General features: G+C 37.8%; 6 protein-coding genes, 2 long non-coding RNA genes and 2 other non-coding genes across 10 annotated transcripts; 4 read left to right on the top strand and 6 right to left on the bottom strand.

Annotated features, from left to right (window-relative positions):
• The first annotated feature begins 1,155 nt into the window (after window positions 1-1,155).
• Window positions 1,156-3,768, top strand: LOC111496808. The gene is made up of 3 exons (XM_023147327.1): window positions 1,156-1,976; window positions 2,712-2,822; window positions 3,260-3,768. The coding sequence occupies exons 1-3, from the start codon at window positions 1,323-1,325 to the stop codon at window positions 3,413-3,415; spliced, it is 921 nt and encodes a 306-aa protein (XP_023003095.1). The 5' UTR covers window positions 1,156-1,322; the 3' UTR covers window positions 3,416-3,768.
• Window positions 3,769-5,937: 2,169 nt separating this feature from the next.
• LOC111497516 lies at window positions 5,938-6,035 on the top strand. Its single transcript, XR_002720619.1, has one exon. It is a non-coding gene; the product is annotated as a U6 spliceosomal RNA (small nuclear RNA).
• Window positions 6,036-6,188: 153 nt separating this feature from the next.
• LOC111496811 lies at window positions 6,189-7,920 on the top strand. The gene is made up of 2 exons (XR_002720516.1): window positions 6,189-7,380; window positions 7,477-7,920. It is a non-coding gene; the product is annotated as an uncharacterized LOC111496811 (long non-coding RNA).
• Window positions 7,921-8,617: 697 nt separating this feature from the next.
• Window positions 8,618-11,654, top strand: LOC111496807 (haloacid dehalogenase-like hydrolase domain-containing protein At4g39970). The gene is made up of 11 exons (XM_023147326.1): window positions 8,618-9,077; window positions 9,162-9,255; window positions 9,609-9,653; window positions 9,752-9,802; window positions 10,053-10,127; window positions 10,215-10,248; window positions 10,573-10,628; window positions 10,721-10,780; window positions 10,897-10,956; window positions 11,085-11,131; window positions 11,228-11,654. The coding sequence occupies exons 1-11, from the start codon at window positions 8,719-8,721 to the stop codon at window positions 11,274-11,276; spliced, it is 930 nt and encodes a 309-aa protein (XP_023003094.1). The 5' UTR covers window positions 8,618-8,718; the 3' UTR covers window positions 11,277-11,654.
• A 558-nt stretch (window positions 11,655-12,212) lies between these two features.
• Window positions 12,213-12,374, bottom strand: LOC111497521. The gene has a single exon (XR_002720624.1). It is a non-coding gene; the product is annotated as a U1 spliceosomal RNA (small nuclear RNA).
• A 576-nt stretch (window positions 12,375-12,950) lies between these two features.
• Window positions 12,951-14,225, bottom strand: LOC111496804 (zinc finger protein STOP1 homolog). The gene has a single exon (XM_023147323.1). It carries the CDS (start codon window positions 14,219-14,221, stop codon window positions 13,079-13,081), a length of 1,143 nt encoding a protein of 380 aa, XP_023003091.1. The 5' UTR covers window positions 14,222-14,225; the 3' UTR covers window positions 12,951-13,078.
• Window positions 14,226-14,901: 676 nt separating this feature from the next.
• LOC111496803 (probable mitochondrial adenine nucleotide transporter BTL3) lies at window positions 14,902-18,479 on the bottom strand. Its single transcript, XM_023147322.1, has 4 exons — window positions 17,676-18,479; window positions 17,097-17,400; window positions 16,163-16,630; window positions 14,902-15,286 (listed from the first exon to the last, which is right to left on the bottom strand). Exons 1-4 carry the CDS (start codon window positions 18,128-18,130, stop codon window positions 15,212-15,214), a joined length of 1,302 nt encoding a protein of 433 aa, XP_023003090.1. The 5' UTR covers window positions 18,131-18,479; the 3' UTR covers window positions 14,902-15,211.
• A 1,009-nt stretch (window positions 18,480-19,488) lies between these two features.
• On the bottom strand, window positions 19,489-22,258 carry LOC111497024 (ras-related protein RABH1e). Its single transcript, XM_023147632.1, has 6 exons — window positions 21,865-22,258; window positions 21,172-21,242; window positions 20,679-20,767; window positions 20,466-20,577; window positions 19,988-20,078; window positions 19,489-19,800 (listed from the first exon to the last, which is right to left on the bottom strand). Exons 1-6 carry the CDS (start codon window positions 21,979-21,981, stop codon window positions 19,657-19,659), a joined length of 624 nt encoding a protein of 207 aa, XP_023003400.1. The 5' UTR covers window positions 21,982-22,258; the 3' UTR covers window positions 19,489-19,656.
• Window positions 22,259-23,036: 778 nt separating this feature from the next.
• On the bottom strand, window positions 23,037-27,414 carry LOC111497266 (CMP-sialic acid transporter 5-like). The gene is made up of 7 exons (XM_023148025.1): window positions 27,128-27,414; window positions 26,129-26,177; window positions 25,791-26,017; window positions 24,668-24,869; window positions 24,423-24,566; window positions 24,155-24,229; window positions 23,037-23,452 (listed from the first exon to the last, which is right to left on the bottom strand). The coding sequence occupies exons 1-7, from the start codon at window positions 27,265-27,267 to the stop codon at window positions 23,291-23,293; spliced, it is 999 nt and encodes a 332-aa protein (XP_023003793.1). The 5' UTR covers window positions 27,268-27,414; the 3' UTR covers window positions 23,037-23,290.
• On the bottom strand, window positions 26,321-27,121 carry LOC111497268. Its single transcript, XR_002720589.1, has 2 exons — window positions 27,003-27,121; window positions 26,321-26,741 (listed from the first exon to the last, which is right to left on the bottom strand). It is a non-coding gene; the product is annotated as an uncharacterized LOC111497268 (long non-coding RNA).
• Window positions 27,415-27,865: the final 451 nt, after the last annotated feature.

Below are 27,865 nucleotides of genomic sequence, written 5' to 3'. Positions count from 1 at the left end.
TTTTTATTTTAAAAAAAAAAACAAAATTATTGAAATATATATACTAGTTCACTATCCATACCAAAAATTAAGTTTAAACGACTATTTAATTTATACTTATCTCACCAACGACTCGCAATAATGATAATATAATATTTTAATCACGTCAATTACGTAGATGTATGATTTTATATTGTTCCATTTTCAAAATATGTTTTTTTATAGTAAATATGATTTTTTTTTCTGATAATGATAATTTGGTATTTTAATAAGGCCAATCTTGTAGATATATGATTTTATTGGTGGATTTTATTTGATTTTTAAAATATTTTTTTATAGTAAATATTGGGATAAGATATCAAAAAAATTAAATATTGACTATGACTATTGTTATTAAAAATCTACGTTTCAATTAGTTGTAATAAAAAAGATTATATCTAATTCCTTATCATATTTTATACTTTCACATTTAAGTAATGAGGTGTTAGGGTGTGGTTGTAATAATCTTATGATTTGAGGGTTTAATTGGAATAAAAATTTTGAGGGATTTATGCAATTTTCAAGTTTTAAAGGTTAGCAATGATTTTTTGGCAAATTTTATTTAATCAACGTGGTTGAATAGTGGTCCACTCTTTGAATGAAGGACACGTGGTCCCTTTTCTTTTCCCATTATATGACGTGGCGCGGGAGAACTCTTCCATGCATTTTTAAATTTTAAATATATGTACTTTTTTAATACTCATATTAAAATAATAAAAATCGATATTTATTTTGAATTTAACCATAAACTTTAAATTTCTGAAGCTCTCACAAATTTTTTAACGATCAATCATTTTAATAAAAATGAATGTTTTCCCAAAGTAAGTTCAATTAATTAATTAATTAATTAATTTTTTTTTTTTTTTTGTTTATCCACTTGATGATTGAAATCGAGCTAAGTTTATTGGTTCCCTTAATGAACCTGCTAACTGTATTAAGGAGATATTTCATCAAATAAGGCTACAAGGGCCCAAATTAGCGGATCAAGAAGGCCAGGGCCCAAAGTAGCGGATCAAGAGGGCCCAAAGTAGCGGATCAAGAAGGCCCAATACTTGGACGCCGGTGGTTATCCAGTTACAACGGTTACAGTTATATAGTAATAGATCGCGCGTAAATCATTGAATTAATCGCCTTTTCCCCTTCCAGTTCGAGGTTCCTCTCTTACCCCTTCCCGTGCGAAGTGAAATCATCCATCTCCACTTCCATTTTCTACTCCGAAGGAGGGACCTATGTCCCGTTTCCCATGTCTGAAAAAAACCCTAATTTATTGAATCAGACGCTCTGAAGGTCTAAATTCCAAAACGATGTCGCTTGCTGTCCAATACCTTTCACTGAGTTCGTCGTCTCCTTCACCTCCCCCTTCTTCAACCTTTTACTTCTCCACTTTCTTGTCACGGAATCCGTGCTTGTCTCTTCGATTCGCCCCTTGCCGATTCCCTAGCGCTCTGCATTTTCAAATTCTTGATCACAAGCTTCGAAGCCCTTTTAATTTTGGTTCCATTAATGCCCATCAGTTCAATCCTCGAGTTTCTATATCTGAAGGAGCTGGACGGAGAGACGGTGATGATTTCTATATCGATTCTTTACTTTCAGCTGCTGAGTTGTTTTGCCTCGTTACGTCGTTGCTCGCTTCTGTTGGTTTTGCTCTGAATTGTGTGAAAGCCAGCTCTAAGAGTGTGTTTTGGGCGGTCTTCGGTGATAGGATTTTGGTTGGCGCAATTTTGTTTCTGGTGGCGGGGGTTGCAATTGGTGCTTGGATTCGTAGGCGGCAGTGGAATCGGATATATCGAGAGACGGCGAAGGGTGTATTGGAGGTGGATTTGGTGGAAAGAACTAACAAACTGGAGGAGGATTTGAGGAATTCGGCAACGCTTATTCGAGTATTGTCGAGGCAGCTGGAGAAGCTGGGGAATAGGTTTAGAGATACTCGAAAGGCTCTGAAGAAGCCCGTCGAGGAGGTAATTATAGTTCTCAGAAATTTTGAGGCTGTTTCTTTATTTCGAAATTTCAAGATGATATTTAACAAGTAAATGATGGTAACATGATGCTGACAAAGAAGTCGTATCTGGATGGACTATCAAAATGCTCTGAAACCTTTGATATCTGTTAAAATAAATGAATGATTACTGTAATTTTGCAAAACAGAAAAAAAGGCGAATCATTTCTATAAAGAGGTTAGATAACGTTGAATTTAAAGATGGATAATGAGAAAAGATGCCTCAAAGAAAATGATATCTGAATGCTAATTCTGGTTGTAGTTATTTGTAATTCCAATTTCTTGAATTCTGTAAATATGGAAGAAGAAACTAAGTGAACCCAGATCTGAAATTTTTGGCATTGAACTCCAGCAAAACCCAAAGAGAATGTTATTGTTAAGAAGCCGAATCCTGAAATGTAAGTTAGGCGGCAGTTTCATACCTACCAAACATACTTCCCACAAAAGACATGAAGCTGAGACTATGAGTGAGTTAATTGTAATGGAATTACAAGGATGTATGGTAGTTAAGAAAATTTATGTGCTGTAGGGGTTCAGTAGCAATGTGAAATAACACTTTGAGAAGGTGAAAATGAACTTTAAGGTGTGATAGAATCATTCTTTTAACCTTTAAAACCAGGCTTGATAACTATATTACTTACATTTTGCTAAGATGAGATACCATTTTCCGCCTCTAAGTATTGATCAATTTCTGAAGACTGCAGCTTTAGCTCAAAAAACCTCTGAGGCCACTCGAGCATTGGCAGTTCGGGGAGATATTCTGGAGAACGAGCTTGGGGAAATCCAGAAGGTCTTACTAGCTATGCAGGTGCATTAAATCTTCTGTTGAACGTTAATTCTAGGTTTTTAAGTTTTGTCGAGGAGTGACTTAAAGTGAATACAGATGAAGCATAGGGTACTGGTGTTTAAGAAAGTTGGAATTCTGATTAAAAAGAAACTCAAAAGAACACAATATAAAAAGATAGAATAATGGATAACTATTTGGTTTTTGGCTTTTCAAAATTGAGCTCATTTTCTCGTCATTTCTCTACCATCATTAGAATTCTTATCCAAATTCCAACAGCAAAAACAAGATTTTGAAAATTGTTTTTTTAGTTTTCATAACTTGGTTTGATTATTGTAGACAACAAAGTAAAGTAAAAATTCAAATGGTTATCAAATAGGTTTGTTGTTTGATTATTGCATATACTAGGAGTGCTTGACATCTAATCTGATTTGGATTTATTGTTTGGGTTGGGATTGTAGGAACAACAACAAAAGCAACTTGAGTTGATTCTAGCAATAGGGAAGTCGGGAAAGATATGGGAAAGCAGACAAGAGCGTAGTGGAGAACGAAGTCCTTTTGGAAGGCACGATCTGATCGATGAACGCATAAATCAAAAGGAAGTCCTAGATGTTTGAGCTCTTTGAAGAAGAGAATGGAGATGGCTTAGGGTTCTTTTGATACAAATTGGGATGGTAGTTTTTGCATAATGACAGAATAGGATTAAGGACTGTAATTTTGGTGGCAGTTTAAACTCCGGCATTTATCACATGATAAGTTTTGCCAGAAAAGATATCGGGATTCCATAATGTGAGATTTAATGGGAACTGAAAAATTGCACCCAGAGAGAAAGTGTGAAGCGGTTGGGGGAAGTGTAATCAGGGAAATGTACTTATTTTTGTGACTGTGTTAATGGGATAAACATTCTACTTAGCCATTGTAATTTTGACTTTTCGTTGTGTTATGGTGGATCACATCAACTTCCATCTTCTAAAGCCGTTTGCATATGAAATTGAACCCGTAGGATCCATTCTGCGCAACCGCCATAATTTTAATTTCTCATTCTCGTCCATGTCATCTGCAGGGCTACAGTAACTGCAGAGTAGCAGCCTGAGCGAGCACTATTCTTCCTAGATAACTGCGGTCTTTTGAGTTCAGTCTTCTTTTATGTGCAGTACTTCATTCAACTTTATCCTCTCTAATCTTTTCTGAAAAAGAACAAGTCAACAGGTTCAGTTGTAGCTGAGCTTCTGCTTAGTCGAGTCCAGGGAAGTTTTACACGGGCAACGAGGACAACAATTCAAATGGAGAGACGGCAGGCTGGGAACCTGCAAGTTGCTTTTTTCATGTCATGGAAGATATGACATGCAGCACTTGCCCTATCGGAACCATACAATTTGGTGGCTGCGTAAGGGAAGCTGGTGCTCAGACAGAGGCATGCCAAGTTCGTCAGGTTCGGTTTATTGCTTTCCCTTTAGCCTAGAGAGTTTAAAAGCAGTGAAACACGATAAAAGAAAAGCAAGATCATTAAAATCGTAATATTGCCAGAAATAGCATAGGGTTTGGACTTTGGTGGGTTCTGTTCTGTTCAAAAGGATGCAGTCTTATAATGGTCTGATCAATAGTCTGGAAAGTACATTGTGATTCTTACCGAGGACTTAACAACTCTATGACACCGGAACACTTTTATCCATGCATCTTTTTGTATTTTCGTTGATTTAGGTAGGTTAAGAGAGTGCAAATGCAGTCAAAGTTTCCATTTTTCTGCTGGGTGCTGACTGATTTACTGTTGAATCTCAAAAGAAATCAGAGAGAAGTAATCATGTTTATGTTGATTAGATCTTAAAAAGCTAAAGCAAAAAGGTATTTATTTTGGGTCTTTTGCAAAAATAATATGTGCGAGGATGTAATTGTTGGCAGGGAAAAATAGTATTAAAAAAACATGGAGAAGAACAAACAAGGAAATACCCCCACAACATATGTCATTAGGTAAAATCTCATCGGGACATATGAGTATTACCTTATGCCTTCTTGAGAGTAGGAGTGACTGACTTACTCGATTTTATGCCTCAATGATGGACATAATATTTTTATTATGAACATCCTCTTCAACTTTAGAACCTTACGAGTTCTAATCCATCGACCTTTTGTTGAGTTATCCTTAGCATTGTATGGGCAAAACTCAATTTGTTTATAACCATAATTCTAGATCAATGAATTTATCAGATAATGTCTTCTGCTACTTTTGGCTTGGCCTGAGTTGATTTTGTCAGATTATACAAATATGTCTTTGCTTACTCATGTCTAGTTCATGAAATCTATGAGCCCTGTACATGGAGACACACTCTGGTCCCTTGTTAGCTGCTTAGCTCAACTTACCAATCGTTGTTTGCTTATCATATCTTGACCTCCCCAACTTGGCCCAAGTATCTAAACCTCCGTCGCTTACAATTTATTTCTTTGTCAGGCCAACTCAAAAACTCAATGGCTATATACCTTCATCACTCACTTGACTTATTGATGGTGTTTGGACAAACACCACGTTGATTCTAGTTTTGCTACTCATAGGCGGATGCTAGATCCCCACATCTATTACCATCGGGAAAATCAAGATTATACCTCTAAAAAAATAGAAAAAATGGAAGGAATGCAATTATTAATCTTAGATTTTTCAGTACATTATTAGTTACAAACTCGAGAAAGGGACAAACCTCGTTTTAAGCACCTGTTCGTGCCACTATGAACAGCGTTCGAGATTCCGATATCCAAATCAAGTTTGCTTCATGATTTTTAAAGAAATTATACATTCTCCGTGAGAGGAAGGGTTTCAGAGTAAAGAGCCAAAATTCATTTCGGCATGGGTTCTCTTCCCTCGATTTCTTTCCCACTTCGTGAAAGAGTCTTACGAAGTTGAAAAGCTAAAAGTACCCCTCTTGTGTTTTCTTCTTCTTTGGCCTTCAGAATCAGACGAGGGGTTCTGGAGTTGAGTTTGCTCACTGCGTCTCAGACTCTGTTTCTTGGAGTTTGGTAATGTTTTGGAATGGTCTGATGCATGGTTGATAATTTAGTTGACTAATTGCCCTGTAAAAATAAATCAGCACATCTGGTGAGACAGTTGAGGAATAAATCAGCACATCTGGTGAGACAGTTGAGGAATGTGGTTGGGGACATCCGATCAGATTGATACGCTGCAGAGAAGATTAGCATGATCCTTGCGCAAGGATTACACGCACAAATTGAGCACAAATTGAGAAATGGTATCGAAATCAAACACTGGGTAATGTGTCAGCGAGAACGTTGTGCTCTCAAGAGGGTATATTGTTAGATCCCACATCGGCGGTTAGATTCCAATCTCCCTAGTAGATGCGTTTTAAAACCGTGAGGTTGACGACGATACGTAAGGGTTAAAAACGAACAATATCTATTAGTGGTGGATTTCTTTTTGCCTTTAACAAGCAAACACGATGTATTTTTTTATTATTATTATACATCATTATATTATATTTAGGGTGGCTAGGATGTTTTAACATGACACTTTTTGATTCATTTTGGATCAATTAGGTGGCTACAGATCTATAGTATTTGATAATATTTTGCCCAGTTGGATGTTAGTGGGTTGTAGTACTAGGTTTTCTTTTTCCTTTTCTTGGATTTTTTAGATTGGTTTAGCCTAAATTTGATTCTTTTAGCCGAGACATACTTATTTTCAAATGCCTCATGAAGTTATAGCCGAGAGATAACTACCTCCTTTATGAGCAACTTTGGTGCAATGAGGCATTTAAGGAAGAGCAATTGAGTAAATGCTAGTTTGGAGTTTAGTGATTCAAATCTGTGCTCGATATTCTCAAACATTGGTACATTCGTAGATGGGGAGAAGGGTTTTATGAAGAAGAATAACAAATAAATTTGGTCCACAGTCAAATGTGAAATCTCAATGGTCCAATCCATCAGCTATTATTGCTTGCTTAGTTGCAAGATGAGATGAGGTAGTCGCTGCATGGCCATCAGCGCAGCGTTGAAATGTAAAATCAATGGGCAGTGAAGATTGAAGAAGAGTGAAACAAATGCAAAGTGGAGAGTAGGGGAGTAAATGCGGTCCCTTTGCAGCAGCCAGGCTAGGGATGGACAGCCTAAAGTTGTATAGTGGAAGAATAGGGCGTCCTTTGGATGTGATGTGGATACTACTGTATTGTTCCTTTCACTGTCTGCTACACTCTGTCCTCTTACTCAGAACTTCTCTGCTTTCTCTCATCTCTTGTTCTTGTCGGATAACTTATGGCTCACCCACCCTTTCCTACCCAAATTTATGCTATCTCTCTCTCCTTTGCACTTGCCTCTATTAAATGTTCATCTCTCTCTCTCTCTCTTAGTTACTTGTGGAGTGGTGTTGTGTGTTGGGTGGAAGTGGATCAAAGTAACAGAAAAATCTGGCAACTGGGTCTTTATTGCATGTGATTTTTACTCCTTTGCTGCAATGGATCCATGAGTTTTGGGCATCAATGACTTGATGACTACCATGAATTTGCCTACTGTTTGGGCCACCTCATTACTTATTGTGCTTCTTCATCTTCTTCTTTTTCTCTCCGCCTCTTCCCCTTCCAGGGTGTGCCTTCTTTCTCTCCTCCATGAATTTTCTCATATTGCTCGTGACTTTATATTTCTAAGCTTCGTTGTTTTGGTTGCTTGCTGATTTGATCAGGGTATATTTTTCGAAGACAAAACCAGGCTTGGATCCACCCCACCAAGCTGCCACAACAAGTGCAACGAGTGTCATCCATGCATGGCGGTGCAAGTTCCTAGTATGCCTCGGATGGATTCGCATTCGCCCTCGGCCTTGCCATTGGGATTTTTTGACTCATCCACACAAGGGAACAGATACTCATTTTACAAGCCATTGGGTTGGAAATGCCGCTGTGGGAACCACTTCTTCAATCCTTGAGCCATATTTGCATGTCCAAAACACAGGGTTGGCCTCCCATTCTTCTGGTTTTTGTAAATGACATTGAATTTGTTTCTTTTTTTCATTATAAGGATGGAATTCTTTGTTCAGAGTGAAAGCAGGTCGTTTGGTTTATGCATTTATTGTACATAAACCTTCTACCCTTAACCCCCCCTAAGTTCTTCTAGTTCTTACTTGGTTCCATTCCATTTTTTTCATTTCTTGTTCTTTCTTTTGAGGTAGAACTTCAAAACTTGATGATATGAAACTCAAACTCCTTTGTTTCTTCCATTTTTTCTTTTGGGTAAATTTATTTTCGAGTATGGGGCATTGCTTTGCCTTTTCTTATCTTCTTGGGATTTACGTAAAGCACTGACAGAGCAAGCCTCAGCCACAGATGAAACCAGATGTTGCATTTTCAAACTCTTTTTGATATGTGAGTTTAGATCTTTTTTTGCCTCTCTTCTCTTCTTTCTGCTGCCATCCCATCTGATTGGGCTCCAAAGGCCTTGAATTTACCCACAACATTTTTTCTTCAATCCTCACCAAAATTATACCTTTATTATATTTTCAAACATAATTTTTAAATAAAAAAAATTATATATTTTTTAATTTTTTTAATATGGTGAATTAATATCCGTGTTTCTATATCAACTAAACATTCATTTTATTAGCTTATTTGGACTTAGGATTGGACTTAGGAATGTGTCACTCAAATGTAATACTTGAGACACAAACCTAAGTCACCTACTAAAATTAGACCCACATGTCTAAAAATGTTAAAATAATAATAATTTAATGATTATAATTAAACAAGTGTATGGATATTTGTGAGAGTAACGATTGATCACTCATAAATAATCTGTCTGTGGTGATAATGTATAAGAGACATTGAGAGAGGGTCATAATTGTAGTATATAACGGTTGCAAAATCCGTTAAGTTGCCGGGAGCATTCCGCGCCACAGAAACTCGAAGCTGCTCTCGTTCTCCATCTCAGAGCCATGGCGAGCATTTCTACGATGCTCGTTCGTCCCAATCTCATACTCTCTTCTTCCGATCTAGTTTCTCCTTCTCTCCATCGATCTCTTCCTCCCACAGCCATCCGCTTCCGTACCTCCAGAAAATCCACTACTCACAAACCTTTCTCCCTCTCAGTCTCAGCTTCTTTACAAGCTCTAATATTCGACTGCGACGGCGTGATCCTTGAATCCGAGCACTTGCACCGACAAGCATATAACGATGCGTTTGCTCATTTCGACATCCGTTGCCCTAATTCGGCGTCGCAGCCTCTCAATTGGAGCATCGAGTTCTATGACGAGCTCCAGAACCGCATTGGAGGCGGTAAACCGAAAATGCGATGGTATTGTTCTCTTTTAATCAATTTTACTGTCATTCTTAGTAATATGGTAATGCGTGTGTTCAAGGCGGTTTTCGCGTCTGTTAGGTACTTCAAGGAGTTTGGATGGCCATCTTCAACGATTCTCGAGAAGGCTCCGGAAGATGATGAGGAGCGAGCAAAGTTGATTGACGTTCTTCAGGCATATCCATTTAATTTCCTTACTTGCATCGATATTGTTATAGCAATGTGATGCTCATGTTATCTTCCTTTGGGCTATGAGCGCTTTCATATTTTGTGTCAGTTTATAATGTATAAATTGGATGTCTTGTGTTGATTCTCTCTATGTTGCATTAGTATCGTACATATGTACTGTTGAGGAGTCCTTCTGCATTCATAGGAAAGGTTTAGTTTTTGCATAGGCTTATTTGTTTTAACTGATCTATTGATTCTAAAGTTGTGATCCATATATTTTGTGCTAATAAGCAAGTTCGTGATACACTTTGTGCTCTGACTTACCGAGATTCTATTAAAGCCCTTTCTTTGATCTTGTAGGATTGGAAAACAGAAAGGTACAAAGAAATAATCAAGTCTGGAACTGTAAGGAAATAGTTTGGCTTCATTGATCTCGTTTGTGCAACTTTTATAAATTGTGTTGCTTGAGTGGCTTGTAACACAGATTGCTTCCACTCTATCAGGTGAAGCCCAGGCCTGGAGTTCTAAGTCTGATGGATGAGGCAAAATCTGCTGTAAGTAATATAAGTTGGCAATCTTGATGCTTTTTATTTGGATAAGGTTTCAAATTTTGAATTATCTTATAACCCATTTGGAGGGGTATCATCTTACATTACCAACTTCTGTTTTTTTACCGGATGTCATCTGCGGTCGTTTGATCCGTGTTCCTCTTCTAAAGCACATGCCAGTGTGTTGGGTGCATTTCTCTGTTCATTTTCTTCAAGTTTCGTACGATATTAAGGTAAATATCATATTGTTTTGTAGGGCAGGAAACTTGCCGTATGCTCTGCAGCTACCAAAAGTTCAGTTATTCTTTGCCTTGAAAACCTTATCGGAATTGTAAGCCTTTTGACTTGGTTTCAATAAATTTAGAATCGAATTTTCTACTTATCAAGGTAATGATTTAATGTGCTTCTCTGACTTTAGGATCGGTTTCAAAATCTTGATTGCTTCCTTGCTGGTAAGATTACTGTTTATCGTATGTAATACTTTCTTGTGGTATGTATGACGATTGTAAATTATTCCTGTCCACATTAGATGTATGCCTATTCAACTATAAGGAAGAAATTGAATGCACGGTGAGAGTGATAAGCTTGAAGGAATACCTCAGAGCCTTTTCTGTAGGATAATTGAATGTCTACCCACGTAGTGGGTGAACTTCAAACGGTTTCCTTTGTAATAACTGTTAGGTTTTCCTTAAATATATCAATGATAACATCCATTTGTTTCAGTTCAGTTGGTCCTGCTGCTTAATTGATTTTTAGGTTTCCTTTGTTTTTTATAGGTGACGATGTGAAGGAAAAGAAGCCTGATCCATCCATTTACATAGTAGCTTCAAAAGTAACTTATACTTAGTTCTTGACTTTGAAACCTTCCTCCTTGATATGAAGAGGGCATGCATTGTTATTTTAATTGTGACATATGCCTTGCAGAAGCTAGGAGTGTCAGAAAAGGATTGCCTGGTGGTTGAGGACAGTGTCATTGGCTTGCAGGTATATCATTTGTTCTTTAGCTATTATTTTATAAATTGAGAACTTGGTGGATTAAAACCATAATTTATATATATATATATATATAACTCACGTCAAAACTTCATTTGCATTTTTAGGCCGCAACAAAAGCAGGAATGCAATGTGTCATAACCTACACAGCTTCCACAGCTGACCAGGTCAGAATGTGCTCCGTAGTTTATGTGTTATGTTCCCGGACTCACTAATAGATAAAAGGCAATATGTTTTCCCTCAACTTAGCCAAGCATATCCCTGATGGTTACGCTATTTGATTTGTTGAAATTAGGATTTTAAAGAAGCGATAGCAACCTATCCAGACTTGAGTGATATAAGGTATGTAAGCTACATTAGTTTCTCTATTATATTTTTTTCTCTCCACTTAATCCCTTAGCATTATTTTAAGTTTTACTTTTGACACTATAAATGCAGATTGAAGGACTTAGACTCTCTTCTACAAAACGTTGCTACTGCAAGATAGACAATTACTCTCAGCGTTGAATTGATGATAACCAAGGAGCTTCCAGGAAGTTTTTTGCTGCTGAAATTGGTTTGGCATTTCCACAATGTACAGGTGTATGTATACATTTTGAATGCACTGTCAGAAGAGACATCATAAGATGCTGTTGTTCAGGCAATGTCTGTCGGTCGATGGTTAAGGTTATAGTTGATACCAAGAGGAGCTGGACTGATTTACCTTCTCAGGTGCCCAACTAATTCTCAAAGCCATTTTCCTTAATGTACTGATGGGTTCTTTCCCCTATATCTTAGGCAGCAAGATGAGTTGCTATTGATACGCTTTCGATTATTGAATTTTTAATCGCATAGTAGTGAACAGACCGACCAATAATTCCAGTCCAAGCCGTGTAAGCTTCTTCCCTCTACTAAAGCATTCAGATCAACACAAGCTTGAAACCCGTTTCCTAATGTTCTATAATTTGGGGTCCCTCCGTTACTATGCATCTCAGACACATTTCAAACACTTCTCGCTCTCACTATTCTGGACGTACCCAACCATAAGGACAGTCCAATCAACAACCACGTCTTAACAGTAATTTCATTGAACAAAAGATATATGTGCTTTCTGTGTGACCAAAGAACCAACCACATGAACGATCAAAGCGTTCATGCCATGGTTTGTTGAGGATTGTATGCATGTTCATGTTCATGCCATGGTTTGTTGAGGACCCATGCACGTTCAGGATTGTTGGAAGAGAGTAAGAGACCGTTGCGTGGAAAATGTAGGGTTGGCTATGAGAAGAGCATGCAAGGCCACGGGTGGACCAAGGAAGAAGCCATTATTCTGTATGAATATTCAATATTTTAATTATCAAATTAGATAAAGCAAAAAAAGGCTATGGAATTTGACATAATTTCTTATAAAAACAGAAGATACTTAATTGTTAAACTAATACAGGTAGGGGCCGCGCGAACGCAGGCCCCCACTACCACAAATTATGACGTAGGCTCTGCCACGTTGGACAGACCTTAGGCGGGCACCCCTCCAAAGTGCAATGGAGGTCACCAACCTAGGCTATGGGCCTTGATGATCACCCAAAAGCCCCGTCCAGGTAAGTATGTTCAAACGTTGGCCATTGATTTTGTTTTATAGCTGGTGGTACTTCTCTTCTTTTCAGATCTGTCGATGTGGGACAAACCCAAAGTGCTTGATTAAGCCAATTGCGTTTCCTTCTATTTTCCCCTTTTCCAAATTCATTTACGCACTGAATAGTCTGCTTATATATTTGTGTTTTCGCATTAAATTATTTTAATATTTTACATTATATATAATCAATATTCAACTTAAACTTGAACACACTCATTTTAAATGAGGAACTTGACTCTTCAATATTTGAAGAGTCACAACCTTTTTTGACATATTAACGGAGAAGTTCAAATATTCATTCATATATAAAAATTTTAAATTTCATAGTTATACTTATATTTGAAATTAGAATGTTTTTAATCAATTAAAATGCAGAAAGTGAATAAAATTTTGCAATAATTAAACAATGTTTTTCATTTTTATTTATTCATTCAAACTTTTATACTTGAAAAAAACTATATCTAAATTAACATTAATGAAATCATTTGTGCCTTTTCCATTGATTTCCAATCTATTATCTCTTGATTTAAGGAGTTCTAGGTTGACACATAATTTCAAAATTCAAGTTTCAATGTAGACAAATCTAATAATCAGAGTCAAGAACTAAAAGCAAATGAATCAAATGCAGACTGATGAGAGTTCCAAATCTGAACAAAGAATTTCGTATGAACAGATCTCTAATCAGAACAAAATTTCCATTCCGATTCCGAATCGAAACTATGAGGGAATCCCAGCACCTCCTGCAAACAGTGATTCTCAATCGAACCAAACCCATCAAGAAACGATTCGAAAGATCCATCATCCGGACTATTCCAGGCGTCTGGGAAATTAACGTCCTTCAAAATCCGATTACTGTCCCCATCTTCATCCATCTCCGGCGTCGCCGCCGCCTCCGCCGCCGTGGCTTTCCCTTTCCCATCGTCGTCGTCCGCCACCGCCGGCATGTGGCCTTCGAACAGCGTCATATGACCGAACAACTTATCCTTACGGGAAAAGGTCGTCCCACACGAACACCGCCACTTCGACTCCCCGCAGTGCTTCAAGTGGCTCTTCAAGTCCGCCATTACAGAGAAATTCTTCTTGTTGCACCGATTGCAGGAGAACATCTTGGGGCAGTGGCTCCGCTTGAAGTGATTCTTGACGCAAATCAACGATTTCAACGGCCTAAACTTGTTGTGCGTTTTGTTCCTTACACAGCCATCGTAAGGGCACGAAAACCGCGTGCGCTTCGCCTTGTGGTCCACGACAACACCATCTAACGGCTTGGCCAACGCCTCAGGGGTCTTGAATTGATTCCCATGGGCCCGCATGTGCATCCGCAAATTCGCATCCCGCTTGAACCCTTTCCCGCAGATTTCACAGAAATGGATGTGCTCCGCTAGCAGTTCCATCGCGTCCAGCTCCACTAATTCACAATTCATTTCAAAATCCTCGGATTCGATTCTCGTAATCTCATCTACACCCTCGACCTTCAGCTCCACCATTGATTTCTCTGTAACCGGAATCGAATGAGTTCGACTCGTCGAGGCTTTCAAATCCGGCGTATTCGAGGTTTTCACTTGCGCGCAGGCTAGAAGAGCGGCGCCGTTGACGACGATCTGCTGGATTACGGAGGCGATTTCAGACGAAACCGCATCCATCTGTTGATTGCTGATGCGAATTTCTCTGTCGATATTCTCGGATAGGAAGATTTGGACGGCATCCATTCTGGAAGAGATCGTCGAGAGGTTCTGCAACGGAATCCGCGGGTCATCACTTCCGGTGAGATTCGTCGAAAGTGGATCGCCGGAAAATTCCATAGGGAAGGTGGGAGGATTCATGGCGGTGGAGATTATGCGAGGAGGAGATGAATTTAATTGGATCGTAGCCAAGCGGCGTTTGACTTAAATGTTGGACTCAGCGCCAAAAGGAAGTAGGAACTGCCTTCAAAATGACGCCGTTTTGGGTGGTTCGTGGATCCATGAATGAATGACCGAAACTTTGGACCAACACAGACGGGTTAGATATTCATTTTTTTTTTAATTAATAAAAAATATATTTGAAACTTTCTTTACAATTAATAACTATTTAAAAAAAAAACATAATTTATAAAAGAAGATAATTAATTAATCAATAAAGTATAAGGGAAATTATTAATAAGAAAATACACGACTTTTTTTTTCTTATTTAAATCCTGTTCTCAACCTCGCTGACGTGCCCAAAACATTTTAAAAAAAAAAAGAAAAAAAAAAGATTCAATGCACTTATTCCTAAGAAGTACGAAATTAAAAAACAAATAAAGAAGTTGTAATATTTATATTTAAAATATAGCGGGCAGCGGGCAGCGGGCAGCGGGTTAATAAAATGAATAATGAACCTCCACTTATAAATATTAAATATTACATGGCTTAAGCTTTCCATTGGAAATTAATTAAAGTTAATACTTATTTATTTAGAGAAACATTGTTAAACATAAGACGAAAATATAAAAATTATTCTAAAAAAAAAGAAAGAAAACTACCAATATCATGCTGTTGGTGACCACTTTCATCTAAGATCATACGATCAGATATAATAAGTTATGTATCCTTATCATTTTATATCGATCCAATCGAACTTGGAGCTCTGGGCACTGTGTTGAAAAATGGGATCTGTGCCTCACTGTCACCCCAGACTGGAAAGAAAGACAAAATTAAAATGCTATTTTGATAGCCATAGAAACGTTGCCCAGAAACAATGTCAACAAGGGCACTGAAAGGATCATAGCTCCTCTTCCAGAACCTTGGCCTGAAAGCTAAAGAAGTCAACGGTAGCGATGCATGCTCTAATCTTCACGACGATTCTACTTTCAGGACGATCTTCATGAACTCGTACACAAGATAGCTTATTGCTGCTGATGGTAAGACCTAAATTAAGGAAAAACATTAGATTATGAGGAAAGCTTAAAGCCATAAACAGATGATTATGCAAATCAACAACTCGACATGCTGGAGGAATGTGATAGGGAACTTATTTTTCTTTTAGCATCTGTGAGTTTTCACGCCAGTTTGTGTTGCGACACTTGGTTGTTCTTACTACATTTGGTTGCTAAGAAAACTTGCAGATATTATAAATCCTGTGATGTTAGCTTTGCATTAGCTTTTATTTTATTGATCACTAGACCAAATCACAGTGGTTGACGATATAGGGGAATGTTTGCAAGCCAAATTCTATCCTAAGGAAACTTTTATTCTTTAACCGAAAAGATAAAGGTTAAAAGTTTTGTCTCAAAGAAAAAGCCGAAAGCCATCATACTTATGGAAGGTTGGTTGTTGCAGGCTTTATTTGCATTTCCATAGATACAAGAATACCATAGAAGCAAACATAGAAGCTAGGAGTCCTGTAATTATCAAAGATTAGCCTTAATTACGCTGAATCAAATAAACCCGTTTGAGCTCGTTCATCAATTGATATAACGAAGGTCCTAAATGGACAAACTGGATGCCCTCAGATACCAATATCTTAAACTAGTGCAAATGAAGGGAGGGGTCGGAATCTTATATCCTCTTCATGAATCTAATGTACATTTTGTAATAGTCAACAGACTCGACATGGTTGAATCGGCCATCATGCAATCGAAAGTTAGATGCAAATACTCATTTCACAAGTTTGTGTTAAATACTTTGAACCTAATATTCACGAGACACCATATTCATGTATAATCTACCAAGCTATCAATGGATCTACGCACAAACATATCTTGATGAACAAAAGTAGTAGTTAGTGAGAGATCAGTGGTGCACCTGTAATAAGCTAGGAATTAAGCCTGCATAAAGAGCAGGGACACCCCCTTGATTAACAATCTTGACACAAGTTGCAACAGCACTCAGCTTTGTTTCCCTAACTTGCATTTGGAGCTGCCTCCTCACAACTTCAAATGGATATGTAGCAGCTTCAGCACATGCCCCTGCTATGGCACCGTACAGTAACGTTCTAATCGTACCTAATTCCAATTGTTCAAAAGCATTCAACTTCTGATCACCTACTTTCATATTTTGGATTCTTTTCCTTCCTTCTGGTGAATGAAGATAAGCTGATTTTAATATATCATAAACACCATAAAACACAGCACCTGATGGTGCCATGCTTATAATTGAGGGTACTATGCCCTTGTAAAGAGAAAAGAAGCCTTCAGTTTGGATCATATGACGAAAGGCTCCAATAACACCACCCAAGGCTTCCCCACCTGGTGCCACCATCTTAGTCCGGATCTGCAAGAACAAAGGACACAAAGAACTTAGGTCACCAATGATTAAAGTATACGAGTATACGATAAAAAGGAAATACAACCACCACAGGCGGCAGGGTGATTGTATGCACCGTAAATAGAACGTAAGATTTTTCTTTCAGCTTTCGGGTGTCTTGCGATTCATGTGAGTGATGTAGTGAAAGGGTGAGAATAGATAGCCCTCCCAAATTGGCTAACAATCTGAATTGTGTAGTTTAAATACACATAACTGTCCCTTGGTGTCAATATCAGTATAGATAGCTAAAAATTTGATACCAGAACAACATGAAAGTATCAAAACGATAGGCATGCAAACAAGAGCACAACTCACAAAACTCTGTATGAAGATGCAGAAACTTCGATCTATGAAATATAACAATCAGCAGATTGGAGAACTAAAGGTCAAAATGCTTCTTCATCTATAAAAGAAATTGCTAATTGAGACTTACGGTGTCCATAGGAATGCAAAGTATAGTTGCAGTAATTCCGGCGGCAGCACCGGCGAGAAACCGCTCAAAATTAGTAGTTTCTTCATTTCTAGACCACCTCAACAACTGATTTCTGTATGTATCATAAGCATAGAAATTGATAGCCTTAAAAGGAGCAGTGCGAAGAATGTTGACAAAATTTCCTTTCCAAAAACCTTTCAGACCTTGAGAAGCTGCTATGGTTTTGATCAGGTCAATAAGTTTTTTCTGCTCACCACGAACTATGTACTCCAGCTTCAATCTCTCAAGAGGGGCAACGAAAGATCTATCATAGATCAAATTCATCATGAATAAACATGTCGGGTGACCAAATCTAATGATGTTAAAACCAGACAACATTTTTTATGCAGGGCAGAGTGTCATGCATTTGACATGCCATGAATGAAGCCCTTTTCCATATGAAGATGAATAGAAAGACGATCTAATCAAGGTTTTTGGGTTTCCAGCATTAATTCAATTCTGGAAAATAATGATACATCCTATTAAATCATTGAATTTGAATGTTGAAAATTAATGAAGAATGGGAGATTGGAAGGAAACCTGGAAACCATAGCAGCAACAGCTCCGGCCCATAGATGCTTGGTCATATTCATAGCACCAGATCCTCGCAAAACAGATTTCTGATCTCTCTCTTCTTCTTCCTCCTCATGCTGCACCGAACCTTTATTCCCATCTTGTCCCAAAAAACCTTCCGCATGCTGAGTGTATTCTCCATTCTCGCCACTCCCATTTGCAGACAGGCTCACAGATAAAAATCGGCACCCACTTCCATCGGAAATCCCCCTTTCTCGGCGACCCAAAATTTTGAGGTTGAGAGTCTTGTGCGGACTGTGAGAAGAAGAAAATGTAGCCGACCCAGAAGAGCTTTTAGAAGCGATTAGCGAAATGAAAGAGGGAGGGAGATTATCGTCGAGAAACAACCCTCCGAGGAAGATTGAATCAGAGGTGTCGGACTTGATCAAGTGGGTGAACCAAGATGGGTGCTTTCCGTGCATTGCAGAGGGTTTGGCGAGATCGAAACGTGGGTATTGGGATTGACCAACAGCGAGACAGAGTTGATCGTCGATGGGTTCAAGAACATGAGGAAGAAGAATTGGGAATTTATGAAGAGAGATAAAGGAAGTGGAGCGGAGAAAGAGAAGGTTGAACAAGACGAGAGAAGGGAATAAAAAACAAAGAAAATGAAAGGAAGGAAGATGGCGACACTAGTAATTTATAGGTGCTGAGTGCTGATGCCATTTCTTGTGCAGAGGAAAACCTCGCCTAAGTTTCATCGGCGTTGGTGGCCTCTGTGTTGTCCGCCCTTTTTAACAGTCATGAGCATATGCTCCACAAATACCCTAGTGGAAGCGATTAATCTTTTTATAATATGAAAGGTTTGGCTTAATTTTGTGTTAATTATGAGTGGATAATTTGTTGTCTTAATGACACCTGTTTGAAAAAGTAAAGGATTATTCTTGTAAGAAGGTCGAGATGGGATGGTGGTTTTCTGAATTGGAATTCAAATTCGATTATTAAAAATGTCATTTTCAAGCAAACGCAGCTCACACTCCAATTAATTCCACCTACCTAGAGTTACAAATGATAAAATTTCAGGTCTCGATCGTATGAATATGGTCGAAGCCTTCTACCAACATTGTTGGTTTTTTTTTTTTTTTTTTTTTTTTTTTTTTTTTTTTTTTTTTTTTTTTTTTTTTTTTTTTTTTTTTGTCCATAAGCTTAGCTACTCACTTGGGAGCATGTGAATTTGATTCTGTGACGGCACACCATCTATGCCCATCAACTTTACCTGTTCAACCACCCTAATTGATTTGCTCCCAATCAATACTTCATTTCCAAGCTACACCTAACCAAATTCATGATCATTCAGTAGATCGTTCATAGCAAATCAGTTACCGACTATCAGCTGAGCTAATCCTAGTTCTATATGAATATAAACAACGATAATGTACTCTAATAATTTGCTGAATATTGCAACTTAAACTTGTTGATGGAATAAGACCCCATCAATTCTTCAATTCTACAAGACTCTGGATATAATCATTATTCCACTTCAACCATTTAGTACTACTATTACTGTAGAATTGGTTCGTATGGAAAATGTACATAAATTTGATATGGACTATATAGTTGGGGGTGGTTCTATGGATTGTGGCCACAAGAGCTGACCATTAGTAACGTGCACAGCCAAGCCAAAGAGAATTTTCTAAGAAAGAACAACACTGAATATTGATATAATTATAAACAATGAAACAGTTTCAAGTACTCTGCAATTAGATATAGTTGTCAAGTTGTAGAAGGCCATCACAAATCCAAAATGAAAATCTCAGCATTTGGGAGGACAAAATGATGATTTTGTTCGTAGGGAACGCAAAAAGAATCTAATGGCATACAATATTACAAACATCTTATCGTTAGAAAATTTCGGATGTCAATTTGTTGAACTAACTCACCGGTGAATGATTGCGTTTACTATTTCATTTCTGCAGCATTTTTCTTATGTATTGAACTTACATATCCTCTAGCACGCACAACCTCCTCCTTGCTGTTCCGTATGGGATGAATTCACTGCAGGCTTCAAATTTACGTCAACCATGTCCTCCTGCCTTGTAGAAGACAGAGTTTCCATCCCTGGCAGCGCTGCAGCAATCTTACGGAAGAGAGGCTGCAAAATTTGTTTCAATAAAAATGTAAATCAAACTTACATCTACAGACCAATCAAAGAAGAGAAACAAATGCAAATTTAGCGAAGATGCGTAATTTCATGCCTTGGGAACAAAAAGGCACAAAGTGGACTTTGGATTCTTAATCCTTTGTCATTTTACGTTTTAGAAATCAAAGAATAACGTTACCTTGATATTGAAGCCAGCTTTGGCACTAGTTTCTATGAACATGACTCCAAACTCGCGAGATTTGGCATCACCTTCTTCGATTGAAACTTGCCTGATTTTGTCACCAAGCAAACAGAATTTAGAGAACTTCTGAAAAATTGACAAGGGTTTTAATAGACACTGGCAAAGCCTATAAATCAGTTACAAATATGAATTAGCAACTAAGCTCAAGATTTTCAGTCAATTTCATAGGATTTGAAGAATTGTCAGCTTAGGTCTTCAGTACATGCAATCAAAGGTTAATAACAACTTCAGCTCAAATCCCATCTCATCATTGCATTCGAAGTATAAACAGAAATGGTGCCCCTAATGCAATCTCCAAACTCCTCAAAGAAGTATATACTGATCCTGATATGTATAATAAACAATAGGAACAGCTCATTCCACACTTTTTTTTCGACAATGTCAAATTTGTTCCTATTAAAAATCTGTTCCTCACCTTTTATCAACAAGATCAGTTTTGTTCCCAACAAGAACAATTATCACATCACTGCCCCGTTCTGTTCGTACCTCCTCAATCCACTTGGTAGTATTCAAGAATGATTGTCTATCTGCATAATAACGTTTTTCACACCAAACCTATTATCGCATCAGCCACAAATAACCAGGATGCATCACACAACCAACAATAACAGAGAGAGAGAGCACTAACTAGATACATCATAGACTACTACTGCGACAGAGGAATCTCTTATATAACTCGGAATAAGACTCCTAAATCTTTCTTGTCCAGCAGTATCCCTGTGGAATGAGAGGCATTAAAGTTTTAGAGAACTAAATGCATATCAAACAACACATAGATGGCAGTTCGAATATTTAAATGGACAAATAATGTGTAAAGTCAAATCGACATGTTCTATCAGCCTTCTCTTAGAAATTTAATGCAATAAACGTCGTGTTCTATAATTATGCTTAGCTTTCTCCAAACCAGGCATAAAAAATTAATGTTTTGGGTGTCCCATCTGTGTTTCGCACAATTCTATGATCTATTTCAATGGATGTTTATATTGAATGGCAAAGAATCTGAAATCTACATCATATTGAAAAGAACTAGAATTTTAACTTAAGAGCCTGAATGCCGAAACCAAGACTGATAGGAAATAAAATCTTGACTACATGACCAGAGAGAAATAAGCAAGGCATACCAAAGCTGCAACCGAATTGTTCGGTCTTCAAGGTACATTGTTTTGGACAAAAAGTCGATTCCAATTGTAGCCTGCATTATAAGTTATGTCAGCATGCAGAAAGGAGGCCCACGAGCAGAGTATGGATTAAATGTACAGACGACGCATAATTATGGTTTGACAGATTCTAGTTCCAATCTACTTAGCCCTGAAATACATTTTCTTATTAAAGCATGAACCATTTGCTCCGCTCCTTCCCTTGAATTTAACGAACGCTAGATGATCTGATAGTGCATAAAGTCAACCCTCTTAAAAGTAATTTCCCCTCCTCTTCCCCTGTTATACGTATCTTTTTTTATACAGAAATTATGGAACTTCTCCATTGACGAAGAAAGGATGTGGCTGAATCTTAAAAGTAATCTAAATCAATCGATAAATCTGATCGATTGTAAAAAGATTAATAACCGGTAAGAAAAGCGAGTCATCAGTGGATGGAATGCATAAACAACATTGAGTACGCATTCGAAACAACGCCACATAACTCAGATCCACATGAATCCTACGAAATTTCCATCGGATTGAGATACATAACACAACAGAGACGCACCAAAAAACAAGGTCGTATTGTATCAAGACTTCCAAATGAAAATATTGGAGAAAAAGAAATGATTAAAATATGAAGAACAGAAGACGCAAGGCAACGAGAACACGGACCTGATAGGTGGTATCAAACTTGTCGTACATGAAGCGGGTGATAATGCTAGTTTTGCCAACGGATTGATCGCCGAGGAAGACGAGCTTGTACTTGGCGAGAGGAGAAACCGTGGCCATGAAGGGAATATTAGCGTAGCGAAGAAGATCCAAAGGAAGGTGGCGCGAGAAGATAGATAGATAGATCGATCGAAAAGGAAAATGGGGAAGGGGTATGGGTCAGAGGTTTTTAAAAGTTCGTTTCTCTCCACCTGCACCTGCACGCAGGAGAAACCGCCAACGATGACGAAGACGCCGAAGTCAAATGCTTAAAACTTCAACCACCTTACGCTTTTATCCTCCCTTGGGCCTTGCTCTGCGTGGACGCGCCAAACTTGATCGCACCCTCATCCTTTACTTTCGGCTTTTCTTTCCCCCTCCAATCAATTCTCAAACGCTACAACCTTTCCGTTTCTTTTTCTCCAAAAATTCATTCGTTTCATAAAATGGTTAAATTACAAACAATTTGTCCCAAAAGATGGCAGGAAAGAGAACGAACCATTTAGAGAAAATTCGGAAGGATAAGTTTAAGAGGACAATATCGACTAACGATGCACTTGGAGTGTTACAAATGGTATCAGAGTCAATTACGGAGTGGTGTGCCAACAATGACACTAGGCCTCAAGGGGGTGGGATTGTGAGACGAAACATCCATTATAAGGGTGGAAGCCAAGCATTGGACAATGTGTCGGTGATGACGTTAGCCCCCAAAGGGGTGGGTTGTGAGATCCCTCATCGGTTGAAGAGAGGGAAACGAGTCAAGGTTAGACTATTTTAAAACCTTGAGGGGAAGCTGAAAGAAAAAGCCCAATGAGCTTGTGCTGTTACAATATCATAGAGTGTGAAAACCCACTTCGATGGAAGAGGGAAACGAGTCAGACTGGACTATTTTAAAATCTTAAGAGTAAGTCTAGAATGGTAGGCAATTACCACGCTCTTTCCCATCAATAACTATTTAGGAAATTTAATCAAATATACTAATAAAATTATTACTTTTAAAACCATAAAATTAATCCAATAAATTTATAATTTAACCTAATAAAATAAATAAATACAAGATATATTATTAGCTATTTTTTTAAAAAAAAAAAATCTACATTTCTGTTTCCAAATTACATGAATATTTTACTTTATAGTATAAAATGTAAGATATGTTAGAAAAATTAAAATAACAATGTTTCTCCAATTCTCATGCGGACTGCTGAAGAATGAAGTGTTCATATACATAATAATTTCAGCTCATTGAAAATCCAGATACCATGGCCTTATTAGTTAACAATTTATCAATCATATTGCTAACCTATAAATATAAAGTTATTCCTGCAGCTTCAATTCCATCAAAGTGATGAACTAAAAAATCTCGTGCGCAGGTAAATAACTCTCCCAGTTTCTATAATTCCTTCTCTTTAACCCGGTAGGGATACTTTTGATACATAGAAATACTACTGACCACGAGGGGAAGAGCCACGATACAATAAACCGATGGTGGTTTCCCTTCAAATATGAACTGCAGCAATGCCGTCACAATGAGTGCTGAAACTATGACAAAACCCTGCAACCATATAACGAATTTTCCCACGATGAGTGTACGTAAAAATTATACGAGCAGTATATCACCGTGCCAAGTAAGAAAAAAAAAAATGGGACTTTTCTTTGTTCGTAGCAGTATTATGCAAGTTTATAACTCTCACTAACAGTTCAAGCCCACCGTTAGCAGATATCGTCCGCTTTGAGCCTTTACGTATCGCTGTCAACTTCACAGTTTTAAAACGCGTCTGCTGGAGAGAGGTTTCCACACCCTTATAAGGAATGCTTCGTTCCCCTCTCCAACCGATGTGAGATCTCAAAATACACCCCCTTTGGGGGCCTAGCATCCCCGCCAACACACTGCCCGATGTCTGGCTCTAATACCATTTGTAGCAGCCCAAACCCACCGCTAGCAGATATTCTCTGCTTTAACCCGTTACGTATCGCCGTTCAACCTCACAGTTTTAAAACACGTATGCTAAGAAGAAGTTTCCACACCCTTATAAGGAATACTTTGTTCCCCTCTCCAACCGATGTGGGATCTCACAATAGCTCAATATACCTCGACCAAGAAGGAAAAAAAATGTTCATGCTGCTGGTTAACATTATATTGAGTGAAAAGACATGAGCAACATGAATTTAGAGCAAGCTCATGGTTGATATCCTTGAAGATTATGTTCAAGAACAAGCTAATCTTACGGGTTAAAACGACAAACATAAAACTTGCCTTTCGAACACCACCGGCCCTGCTTGTGACTAGACCAACAAGAATTCCACCAAGAGCATTGAGTAAGACTGGAATCTGAAACAAAATGACCAAATAAGTAGAATACATTTACTAACAACGAAAATGGATGTCTCCAGCTACTGCAAGCAATTCATATCCTCCCTTCCAAAAGAAAAGGGCATGGAAGAGAGAGTTATAGGACTTTTTGCTGAAAGAATTGTCTCCAACTTAGAGACACCCTCGTATATGACAAGTGATATATAATTACCATAGTGAGAAGAGTCCAACCGTAGAAAAAACCATGATGTCGGATGGCTTCTCCATCAGGAGATTTATATGTACTAGCAAATAGAAACAGACTTCCAACTATAGACATTTCTACAGTCATCAAGTATGATGAGTGTTTCTTAACCTGTAAATGGAATGTTCTTCATCAGAAAGGAGCAAACACATAATTCTTAGATTGTTTCTTGGAGGTTGGTATCTAAATAAACTAAAAGAATCTCTACAAACCTGTGAAGCCCATTGACACAATGCAGAAGCCAGACCAGAGAGTACAGAAGCAGCCAAGACAGGAATAATCCCATGAAACAAAATTTGATCGGGACTGCCATCATCTCTGGAACCCTTACTAGATCCTTCACCTATACTTAGAAGAACGGCAGCAACAATCAACAAGAATAGAGCCCCAATTTGCTGAATGGACTGCCTCTGCCTATTCATGAAATCCACATACCAGGCCATGTAAGTTGTACGAAATTGTTTTAGATCTTATGCTTTAATCAGAAATTAGTACAAATCATCGCTAGATGCAATGTACCCAAGTAACAGATGATGATCAGAAAATGTCGGTACACATTGCCATCTAAACAATTCTAAATAATTGACCACTGTCATTTTGTGAGATCCCACATCGGTTGGGGAGGGGAATGAATCATTTATTAGAAGGGTGTGAAACCTCTCCCTAGTAGACGCGTTTTAAAATCACGAGGCAGGCGGTAATACGTAGTGGGCCAAAGCGGACAATATTTGCTAGTGGTGGAGTTGGGCTGTTAAAAATGGTATCTAAGCCAAGCACTGAGCGATGTGTCAAGAAGGATGTCGGGCTCCTAAGGGAGCTGGATTGTGAGATCCCAAATTGGTTGGAGAGGGGAATGAAACATTTCTTATAAGGGTGTGGAATCTCTCCCTAGTAGACGCGTTTTAAAACCATGAGGCTGACGGAGATACGTAACGGGATAAAGCGAATAACATTTGTTAGCGGTGGGCTTGGACTGTTACACATTTCATCCCAACCCAAATCTGTGGAGCATATTGTTGTTCTAGATACCCCCGAGGGGAAAAGGAAAAATGGCTAGAGCTTTTGCATGTCAATTAAAGAAGCGAAAGTATAGGTCTTGGTCCTCTCTACGACAAGAATGATAGAGACAGACTATAAATGAACAAAGTGGAAAGATATACAACCATTTGCACATTGTAATACACAAAAAAGTTACAGATAACAAAGAAGTAATTCATAGCACAGCACAGCAATTCATCATGTCAATTGAACAATTACATAAATCTTCAACTAGGATAATTAGAAACATGAGTTCTATTATGATTTTGAAAAGACAGAAGAAGCATTGGAACATACCTGAGCAACAAATAAGTACATACAGCAGTGAAGAGTATTTTTGTTTGATTCAGCATTGAGAATGTCAGAGAATCAAGATTCTTGTAAGCTATCTGCAGAAGACTATTTTGTAATGCATAAATAATTGCAGGAAGTCCTGAAGCAGTCAATGCACCAGCGACAGTCCACTCACTGAAAGTTTTCTTTAAACTACCTTCTTTTGTCATGATAATCAGGGCACATATGACCTGCAAAATAAACAAAAATCTTTGAGAATTAGTGCAAAAAGTAGACCTTTTACCAGAAAATAGTCAATAATAAAATTAAAGAAATGGAAAATATATGCTATACAGTAATACCTTTACTATCTCACAAGTTAAGACAGATGAAGTCACAATAACTTCTCGTCTGCAGGGAGAATCATATGAGTTAACATCGTGCACATACCAGAAAGGAGTTGCCATTGGACAAAAAAAATCCGAACATAATTTCAAAGTAGTAAATTGTCATGAAGATGTGATAACTCTCATTTAGTTCATAACCCTTGATGGTTCATATTCTCATTTATTTTGGTTATTAACTCTCATTTAGTTCATAACCATTTTGTTTCATGTTCTCATTTATTTGGTTCATGTATGAGAATTAGTATAGTTATGCCTATATAAAGGCTTGTCTAGCATTGTTTTGAGGTGTGAAGTCATTGTCATTTTATATTTGTCCAGTGGCATTTGGGTTAGATATGTAGTCATTGCCATTTTGTATTTGCTTTGAGACAATTGGGAGGAACTTTGTTTAAAGACTTTAGAGTGCGAGAGTGTGAGAGATATGCTTGTAAACACTTTGGTTATAATGATTGTCTACCACTCGTGGAGGTAAGGAAATTTCTTCTCTCCGAACTACGTAAATCTTTGTCTCTTTATTTAATTTCTGTTTGTGGGTGTGTGAGTGCACTCGATCTTGCTTCCGCTTCAGCTACAACAATTGGGTATCAAAATTTTTTTTGGTTGTGCCACTTGGGTACAGCAAGTAGTATCATAGCATGAAGGTTGTGGCATTACGACACAACAATGGGCATCCTAGCCTTTTTAATGGTGGCATTATACACAACAAGTGGTTTCATAGAATTGAAGGTTGTGGCATTACGAGGCAACATTCAATCCAATCCATGTATACCACAGTGAAAATGAAAGGCAATATCGTTTCATGAAAACAAGTCCAGATGTGAAATGTTACCATGGAAATGCTTAAAATTGAGAGAGTGCAAAACCTAGATAATTTTTTGTCCTGCAATCTTCACTACAGCTAATATTAACTCAAAAAAACACAAAGATTGAAAGGACAGAAAAATGATAGAGTACCTCGTAAATCGCTTAGAGATCAGTGGTTGAGCTCCGTACTGTAGAGCGAGCAAAATGGAGTAAAGCAAAATTCTCCTGCTCATTTGATCGGCACTAGTGGCCGCATCTTTGGGCCTTTTCCTTGCAGTTAAAGACGCCATCGCCGCAACCTCTCGGAGTTCTCTTCCAACTTCAGAACTCCGACGAGGATGCCTGGATGACTTACGAGCAGAGACAATTCCTTATTTTCAACATGTAAACCAAGAGGCGTTCTCGCAGCCGATACGACGCCGTCTCTCCAAGTCACTTATTCACGAAGCCGCAGTCCCTTTGGCTCCAAGTAAAGAAAAGTATTATATTATCCCCTCCCGAAAAAAAAAAGAAAAAAACAAACAAACATGCGTTGTAATTTAGTAATATCCCTTTTAAATAAATTTTAATGAATAATCTCTATTTTTTAATATAATTTCTATTTTATCACTTAATTTTAATATAGTCTTCTCACTTTAAAAACATTTAATTATTTATTTACTAAATAAATAAATATAAATAGCTAACATAATAAATCTCTTTCATTCCTCGTTACTTATCCCAAGCCTCCAATTTTATTTTTTTTTTAATATTTATTTATTAAAATAACTTAATCTCTATATTAAATCCAATTTTAACTGCTTTATGTACTTACCTAAAATGATTCTATATATGTCAGTTGATGACAGAAAAAAAAAAAAATAGAATAACAACTTTTTTTTTTTTTTA

The sequence above is a fragment of the Cucurbita maxima genome, unplaced genomic scaffold (assembly GCF_002738345.1).
Source record: "Cucurbita maxima cultivar Rimu unplaced genomic scaffold, Cmax_1.0 Cma_Scf00023, whole genome shotgun sequence".
Taxonomy (NCBI): domain Eukaryota; kingdom Viridiplantae; phylum Streptophyta; class Magnoliopsida; order Cucurbitales; family Cucurbitaceae; genus Cucurbita; species Cucurbita maxima.
The sequence above is the reverse complement of the archived record's forward strand: the minus strand, read 5'-3'. Positions and strand labels throughout refer to the sequence as shown.

What these genes read in the sequence shown, in the direction of transcription:
- LOC111496808 (XM_023147327.1), top strand. Translation starts at nt 1,323, where the DNA reads ATGTCGCTTGCTGTCCAATACCTTTCACTGAGTTCGTCGTCTCCTTCA. An exon ending in TGAAGAAGCCCGTCGAGGAG is followed by an intron (nt 1,977 to 2,711) that starts GTAATTATAGTT and finishes CAATTTCTGAAG; the next exon opens with ACTGCAGCTTTAGCTCAAAA. An exon ending in AGGTCTTACTAGCTATGCAG is followed by an intron (nt 2,823 to 3,259) that starts GTGCATTAAATC and finishes TTGGGATTGTAG; the next exon opens with GAACAACAACAAAAGCAACT.
- LOC111496807 (XM_023147326.1), top strand. Translation starts at nt 8,719, where the DNA reads ATGGCGAGCATTTCTACGATGCTCGTTCGTCCCAATCTCATACTCTCT. An exon ending in GGTAAACCGAAAATGCGATG is followed by an intron (nt 9,078 to 9,161) that starts GTATTGTTCTCT and finishes CGCGTCTGTTAG; the next exon opens with GTACTTCAAGGAGTTTGGAT. An exon ending in ACAGTGTCATTGGCTTGCAG is followed by an intron (nt 10,781 to 10,896) that starts GTATATCATTTG and finishes TTGCATTTTTAG; the next exon opens with GCCGCAACAAAAGCAGGAAT.
- LOC111496804 (XM_023147323.1), bottom strand. Translation starts at nt 14,221, where the DNA reads ATGAATCCTCCCACCTTCCCTATGGAATTTTCCGGCGATCCACTTTCG.
- LOC111496803 (XM_023147322.1), bottom strand. Translation starts at nt 18,130, where the DNA reads ATGCACGGAAAGCACCCATCTTGGTTCACCCACTTGATCAAGTCCGAC. An exon ending in GTTGCTGCTATGGTTTCCAG is followed by an intron (nt 17,401 to 17,675) that starts GTTTCCTTCCAA and finishes GATCTATGATAG; the next exon opens with ATCTTTCGTTGCCCCTCTTG. An exon ending in TAATTCCTAGCTTATTACAG is followed by an intron (nt 15,287 to 16,162) that starts GTGCACCACTGA and finishes TCCTTAATTTAG; the next exon opens with GTCTTACCATCAGCAGCAAT.
- LOC111497024 (XM_023147632.1), bottom strand. Translation starts at nt 21,981, where the DNA reads ATGGCCACGGTTTCTCCTCTCGCCAAGTACAAGCTCGTCTTCCTCGGC. An exon ending in AGTAGTCTATGATGTATCTA is followed by an intron (nt 20,578 to 20,678) that starts GTTAGTGCTCTC and finishes GTTATTATGCAG; the next exon opens with ATAGACAATCATTCTTGAAT. An exon ending in ACTGATCTTGTTGATAAAAG is followed by an intron (nt 20,079 to 20,465) that starts GTGAGGAACAGA and finishes TGACAAAATCAG; the next exon opens with GCAAGTTTCAATCGAAGAAG.
- LOC111497266 (XM_023148025.1), bottom strand. Translation starts at nt 27,267, where the DNA reads ATGGCGTCTTTAACTGCAAGGAAAAGGCCCAAAGATGCGGCCACTAGT. An exon ending in ATCTCTAAGCGATTTACGAG is followed by an intron (nt 26,178 to 27,127) that starts GTACTCTATCAT and finishes TTCTCCCTGCAG; the next exon opens with ACGAGAAGTTATTGTGACTT. An exon ending in GTTGGACTCTTCTCACTATG is followed by an intron (nt 24,230 to 24,422) that starts GTAATTATATAT and finishes ATTTTGTTTCAG; the next exon opens with ATTCCAGTCTTACTCAATGC.